Source organism: Leguminivora glycinivorella, chromosome 15, assembly GCF_023078275.1.
Source record: "Leguminivora glycinivorella isolate SPB_JAAS2020 chromosome 15, LegGlyc_1.1, whole genome shotgun sequence".
Lineage (NCBI taxonomy): Eukaryota > Metazoa > Arthropoda > Insecta > Lepidoptera > Tortricidae > Leguminivora > Leguminivora glycinivorella.
The window spans coordinates 13,212,961-13,220,896 of NC_062985.1; the positions used below are offsets into that span (position 1 = coordinate 13,212,961).

Below are 7,936 nucleotides of genomic sequence, written 5' to 3' on the forward strand. Positions count from 1 at the left end.
GTACGGTGACCTAGATGGCGATACACCTTAGGGGAACGCTCGTGTAGTAGATGGCGCTAATATTAATATTTGACATTTTAACACATATCAAGCTAAGAATATGGGCCAAATTGTCAAAACTGAGGTTCAAAAGTTTTAAGCTTGTGTCGAGAGTATTTATTACTTATTTTGTGACAATACCTAGGTCAAGGTATTAACGAAATAAATAATGCCAAAACAAGCATTCACTACGCATGTAAACACATCTGCCGTCCTATCACTAGAACCCCTCTAAGCTGCATATTACCAGTTTTCATTTGGATAAATATTCTTAAATAGGAAAGAATTCCCCATCGACTGGTCTTGGAATCATATTTTTACCATTTTTAGTTACCGAGATACAGAGTCGACATACCTCGCTAAGTGCACTATTTTATAACCCTTTTCAATAGTATAAAACCGCAAACCCACATTTGTCTTCTATAACTTATATTAAAGCGCTTAGCAGTTGTTTATCTTCATAGTTTTATCACACGATACATAACTATAACAACGTTACTTGACATAAGCTTCATAAATTCCCATTAAAGCCGTTTAATTGCGTTATTACATTTTATAACATTCACTTTTTTAAATAAAATACTACGCTTAAACACGGCTAAAGTCCTTTAACCGTGTATTTAAAGACTTTCATTGTAATTTCGGTTACAAATACATCACTAAAACCTAGTTACTGCGCTTTACGGTGAATTTATTACTAAAAAATATTCATAATGCCACACTGAAACAGGACAAACCAGCAAAGCTACGCTAAAACCCCGCTAGTTGTAAAAGTATACCTTCCAAAGTTATTGCGCCAGTCCGACAGTCGGCCGAGCGGCTCGCGCGCAGGAGGTTGTGCGAAGGCTGTAGTGACCGGTGAATGAACATTTTCTCCTTAAAATGTTAAGAAACCGAAGACCAGGTAAGTGTTAAATATCTTTTTTAAGGTTTTTTCAAGCACACCTTGCGTTTTGCTAACGTATTATCACACGTTTGCCGCGACAAGTAAATACCTAACTCATAAGTTATTCGATCAAGAGCCCAGTTAAAACTATTGTGTACAAATAAAGCGTAAACAAAAAAGTCAAGAAATTACATTGTACCATCCTATTGCCATGTAGGCATTGCCATAGCCACATACATTTTGTAAGCATTTATTTACCTTACAATGTTTTAGTACCTATGTAGGTATGGATTACTTGCGCAACATTATATTACCGTCAAGCTGATTTAATAATGCAGTCAAAAATCAAATTAATTAATGTTTTTTTTTTTAGGCTTGTTACGAACTTCAGGATACAAACGATAACAGAGATCTGCGAATAAAATGAATACCGAAAAACCGACCACAAGTCATCACACCAGCAGTAAGTTTAATAAATGTAGAACAGAAGGGGATTGCTCAACTCGATCTTTACCAAGGAACATTCTATCGTTGTGTATTGTTTCAAGAATTTTTGAGATTGATACCTCAGAATTCTTTGCCTAACTTAGCCACGTCGAACGTTTCTGCTTTAATTTTCAATGCTGACGAAAATACATCAATTTTAAAACTCCCTTTTACTGGTCCAAGCTAAAACCGTTGCTGACGATCATCGAATTTGGGTTTATCCTTCGTTGTAACAAAATCGAACAACGTTTACTTCTTTAATCATTCGTAAAATGCTTCTCATCTTGATATAAGGAAAGAAGGTTTTTGACTATTCCGTCGCAGACGCATTGAAACTACAAGCATGTAAAAATTGTAAAATGACAACATATGTATCATCCAAAATGAAGCTTTATCTTGATTTATCCGCTCCAATTCATACAAACAACAGAGAAACAGACTTAAATTTGACCTAGTTAATACAATTTTAAGCAATGATGCACCTGATTTTACCAGAAATTGTTAACAAAAATCTCTATATTGATTCTAGTTTAAAGAAAAAAAAAGATGTATGATATATAAGTATTCTGCTATACCAATTCATTCAGACCCTTCAAATCCAGAAGTTTTACATACAGAAAAGGAGGACTGACCTACACATAAGTACATATAACCATTTATTTTTGAAGTATAAAATAAATAAAGATTGCTATTTTCACTTGCTTGGCGAATAATAAATGAAATCCGTGTTTCTTTTTGTAAGAACTGCCAATGTCAACCGTTTTTAACCTTATATAACTCGGTAATAAAAACATTATTTTATAGTGTATTATAGTAATAATACGAATAACTTTGGATATCCAAGAGCGACACCTTTCGCCGTGTCGGTATAGCAAATTGATTTGTTGCAATGTAAAAAGCGAATTTTATTGTTTCATATTAATGTTATGTTAGTTTTCACTAATGTTAGAATATTATATTAAGTTTAAATATGTTGATTTGTAACATAACTTATAACGAGGTTTTTTATGCATTAATAAATGGTCACAATATCATACAGTTGTCTTTTATTCATTTAACAAATTGAATTGCTCTTGAAACTTAGTGCAGGTTTTTAAGGAAATTAAATAAATAGGCACTGGTATCGTTGAGAAAACAAAATGTAATGAAGTCAATCACTAAAAATAGACAAAAGGAATATAAAAAAATCATAGACAATAAACTATAAAAAGGTAAAATAATATAAAAAGTTTGTGCAGTCTTGCACATTCTCCCCTTTTTTAAAGAGCGACGTGTATTTTCGCGAGCTTCTTGAGGGGTCTGCGAAACACCCCAGCAGCAGTGGCGACATCTGCTACTCTGATTATCCCGTCTCTGCCGGGGTATACGGCGGTGACACGACCCTTAGGCCAAGAGCCTCGAGGCAGGTTTGAATCACAAATTATTACGATGTCCCCAATCGCGATATTAGGCGGAGATCCTCCTCCTGTCCGTGGTGATAAGGAGGGGAGGTATTCCCTGACCCAGCGCTGCCAGAAGTGGTCGGCTAGCCTTACCGCCCTGCGCCACTTATTTCTGCTCAAGAGGTCGGCTTCGGTCAAAGTAGCGGGAATAGGGGGCCCAGACGGAGATGTGAGTAAAAAATGCGACGGGGTCAACGCTTCGTCAGCATCAGAATCAAGTGAAACGTGCGTGAGTGGTCGTGTATTAATAATGGCTTCAGCCTCCGCCAATAGTGTGCTCAGAACTTCATCTGAGGGAGCCTGTTCTCTTAGGGTTGTCTTCAGGGCTTCTTTAACGCTGCGAATTAAACGCTCCCATGCTCCGCCCATAAAAGGTGCTGCCGGAGGAATGAAACGCCAATTGATTGATTCATTAGCTGCATAAATTTCAACTGAGTTGCCGTAAAGAGCTTGTAACTCCCTGCTCGCCCCAACAAAGGCTGTTCCGTGGTCTGACCAGATCTCTTGCGGTGTGCCTCGACGAGCAATAAAACGGCGTAGACACATTATGGCCGCGTCTGTCGATAAACTATGTACCACTTCAAGATGTACGGCGCGGATGACGAGGCACGTAAATAGAGCAACGTAGCGTTTCTCTCTTCTTCGACCAACTGAAACGAGCACAGGCCCAAAGTAGTCAAGACCGACGAAGGAAAATGGTCTTTGATGATGAGCCAATCGGGACTCCGGTAGATCTCCCATTGGTGGCGTGAATGCTCTGGCGCGGTGAAGTTTGCAAAACTGACATGCGTGGGTTACTGATCGGACAGCATTTCTGAGGCCCAATATCCAAAATCTTTGGTGGAGTTCGTTCAGGACCTTTTCTTTGTTTGCGTGGCCAGCCTTTTGGTGGTATCTTGCTATAAGGAGGCGTACTGCTGGGTGCTTTCCGTCCAAGATCAGGGGTCGTTTAACTTCATCAGTGACGCCTGTTGCAGCTGCTATACGACTGAACATTCTGAGTTGGTCATTGTTATCTATGAATGGGGATAGTTTAAAAAGGCGGCTGCTTCGAGGCAACGGGTCTCCGTTCTTTACTCTCAAAATGTCCTCTTTGAAGGAATCAAGTTGACTCTGACGTAAAATATGGGTTTCAGCTAGACGGATATCGTTCGCAGTTATTCTTGGTTGGTTATAAGGGGGGTTCGCGGTACCAGGAGAGGATGTGCAAGGTGGATGGAAGGTACATAAGTGTCCTTCAAGACGAGGGAGGTTGAAGTTCGCGTCTCGTCTTCTCATACTACGCATTCGCAATAATGATATGAATTGATGCGCCTTTGCCGTTGCTCGCACCATTCTCAGCCATGAGCTGAAACGATACGGATCTGCAGATATTGGTGCGGGCAGCTCAATCTCGGTGATCAGATGAATGATATTTTTAAACTCTTCACGTCCTAATCCGCTAACATCAATTTTAGGTTCAGCGGGCCAGGACGAGGACAGGAGAAAGGTAGGCCCTGAGATCCAGCGAGATTCTGGAGAGAACACAAAACGTTTGACGCGTGTAGCGTCATCGGCTACGTTTAGGTCACTCGGTACCCAACGCCACTCACTGATATTTGTAAGCTCCAGTATCTCACCAACTCTGTGGGACACAAAGGGTTTAAGGGTACGCGCATCACTACGAAGCCAACCTAGCGCAGTCATTGAGTCGCACCAGAAAACACGTCTCGTTGGCTTCAACCGATGGGCTTCGCATATTGTCGTAGCAAGGCGCGCAGCCATTAGTGCACCTTGAAGTTCTAAACGAGGAATGGAGACAGGTTTAATTGGGGACACGCGCATTTTACTACAGATGAGGGAGAGTCTCACGTCACCATTTACATATAGAAAGCGCCAATAGGCCACAGCAGCATAGGCAGACTCACTCGCATCCGAAAACACATGTAACTCGCATCCCTCTACTTTGAGCTCGCTCAAGTTGTAGCGGCGTGGTATTCGCAAACTGGAAGTGGAGATCAGGTCTTGAAACCATAACTTCCACGCGGCGCTGTCACATTGAGAGAGCTCTTGATCCCAGTCTAAACCCTTGCGCCAAGCGTCTTGGAACATTATACGGCCACGAACGACGATTGGGGCAAGGATCCCAAGCGGATCGTAAATTTTCATTACGTGTACTAGAACCTCTCGTTTCGTTAATTTTTCAGGTAACACCGTATCTTTTTTTACACCTGTATTAAAACCAATCAGGTCGTTGAAGGGCTGCCATATAAGGCCCAGCGTGCGAACGGGCGTAGACAGGCGGCCCAATTCAACGTCTCCATTATTGGCGCGAGGTAATACCTCTAGCAAAGACTCTTTAGGCAACAACGAAAGCGCACTAGGATTATTCGACGTCCAGCCGCGCATCTCGAAGCCGGCATGCGCATGTACGGAGTAAATATTCAGCTGCCAGCCTAGCAGCTTTGTTGACGTCGTCTAAGCTAGTAATGCAATCGTCCATGTAATGGTCGTCGATGATTACTCGAGCCGCGTCGGGGTAAGTTTCCTGCCATTCTAAAGCGTTTTTATTTTTTATGTGTATGGCAGTGAATGGACTCGACGCGGCGCCAAAAATCATGGATGACATGCGGTATGTTCTAATCGGTTCACCGGGGTATCTCGCCACAAAAATCTTTGCGCGTCTCTATCACTTTCAATAATTTTGACTTGCGGAAACATTTCACGGATATCAGCGTTTAAAGCGACGGCGCCCTCACGAAAACGCATTAGAATGCCTAGCAAAGGTTGCAAAAGATCAGGGCCAGTCAATAACAAAGAGTTTAGTGACACGCCGTGAGATTTTGCAGCTGCGTCGTGCACCGTTCGCAACTTATTAGGTTTATTGGGATTAATCACACCAAAATGAGGTAGATACCAAAGAGGACGTCCAGGGCCAGCACGTGATGAACATGGTTCAGCGTATTCTTTAGATAACATGTCATGAATATTGCGACGATAACGTTCCGCGTAGCAGGGGTCTTTAATCATTTTCTTTTCTAAGCTTACGAATCTGGACATTGCTAACTTATAGCTGTCAGGAATATCCAGATTATCAGCCTTCCACAACAAGCCAACCTCATACCGGCCGCTCGGCAGACGGTGAGCAGTGTTCACTAAAACTTGTATGGCACGCTCATCGTCAGCATTGCGGGCCTCCTTTTAGATATACCGATTGCGTCGATCTTAAATTGTTCCCTGATAAGTTGTTCTAACATAAAACGATCACTTTCGACGTCAGTTTCACTTAATGAGATATGGTTGACAACGTCAACCCGCTTAGTCTTACTGCAACCGAAACCAAACAAAACCCAGCCAAGGGCAGTCAAAATAGCTGCAGGTTGTGTTTTGGTTCCTTTGCGCACGTCTGTGGGAATAGAGAGATGCCAATTGTCAAGACCTATTATCAGCATTGGTTTTACGTCTCCGTAGCAAAACTCGTCGGCTATATCTACTAGATGAGGGTATTTGCGTACACTATCTTGATACGCAAACTCACGCGCGGCGCCTAAACCATTAACTGACCTAGCCTTCTTAATGGAGTGAACTTCAGTTGAATGACGACCCTGTATATTAAAATTGACATACTGCACTTTAACGTCCTTGCCTAAACCGAGTACGCAATCTACGTGGATAAGCCTTTCAGACGTCTTGGCTCCAATTTGAGAAGATATTTCTGAGTCTATGTATGTTCCTGACGATCCGTCGTCTAATAAAGCAAATGTGTCAACGCTACCGGACGGTCCGGACACGGTGACAGAGACAATTTTCAACAACGGCCGCGCGGAAGGCATCTTGGGCGATGAAGAGGTGGCATGCGTCAGAATGTCATGTTCCGAGTCGTCAGGCAGCGGAGTAGTCGCGGCTGCTCCGGTAGCGGCGCAGGCGGCGGGCGCGCTCACGCCGGACGTCGATGGCACTTGCTCGTCATCGTCGTCCTCGGAGTCGTCGTTGGCGGCGTCGTCGTTGTCCTCGGCGTCGACGTGCGTGGTGACGACACGTTCAAATTTAGACCCGTGTAACAAATTATGATGACGCATTTCACAACCTACTACGCTACATACTTTTTCATACATGAAGTTTTATTCTTATGGAAACCTTTTTTCAAACACCTATGGCATATTTTATTTTTCTTAATGAATTGCCACCTATCATTTATTGACATTTTGACAAAATTGTCACAATCCGATAAATCATGTTTTTGTTGACATAATGAACAATTATTATCAGAAATATTATTCGAGTTTATAGAAGTTTCAATGCTATTAGAGGAATGATTATTTTCAGCAATATTGTTGACTTTATCCCTATTGCCTATCGGCCGGGGGATTAAGGCCGAAGCCTGGTCAATATTGCCTCCAAATCTACACTGCAAGTCAACCTCGCGCGAGAGGAAATCTGCAAACATTTCTATTTTAGAAGCGCTGCCATTGCACGAATGAGCATAATCCAACCACCGTGGACGCAGCAGCACTGGCAGTTTGCTCCATAGTGCTTGAAACAGCTCAGGCGAGCGTAAATGGTCGGGCTTATTTAACATGCGGATAACTTCTACGCAATTACGCACACGGCTTGCAAAAATCACTAAATCCTTACCGTCGTAGCTTACCTTAGGCAGGTTACGCACCGCTGCCACTTCATGCATGACGACGAGCTCGGGGCGGCCGAAGCGCGCGTCGAGCGCGGCCACCACGGCGCCGGGGTCGCGCGCCGCCGCCAGCAGGCCCGCCACGGCCTCGCGCGCCGTCCCTTTCAGGGCGCGAGACAATCGAGCTAAATTTTCACTAGGAGAAAAACTATCTGCTTTATTTTCGTAGATTCGTTTTAAAGCTAACCAATCCAGGTACGACTTGCCGTCAAAATTTGGTAAATCCGTCTTCGTTTGGTTTACTTTATTTATTAGCTTGTCGAGCGAATTTACTAAGCGAGTCACTCCTCCGTCTTCAGGGCAATATTGCTCGTAAGAGTTTTTATTTGCCGCGGCGCTCATGCCGTGCGGCTCTCTCGGTCCCAGTGGCTCGCGCTGGGCCGCAACATCGACAGACCTGAAAGGTGGGTTGGCACT

General features: G+C 43.2%; 1 protein-coding gene across 1 annotated transcript; it reads right to left on the minus strand.

The window, feature by feature from the left end:
- Positions 1–2,670: 2,670 nt before the first annotated feature.
- Positions 2,671–5,241, minus strand: LOC125234205. The gene has a single exon (XM_048140413.1). The coding sequence runs from the start codon at positions 5,239–5,241 to the stop codon at positions 2,671–2,673; it is 2,571 nt and encodes an 856-aa protein (XP_047996370.1).
- Between the last annotated feature and the right edge of the window lie 2,695 nt (positions 5,242–7,936).

Coding starts and splice junctions, on each gene's coding strand:
- LOC125234205 (XM_048140413.1), bottom strand. CDS start 5,241: ATGCGCGGCTGGACGTCGAATAATCCTAGTGCGCTTTCGTTGTTGCCT.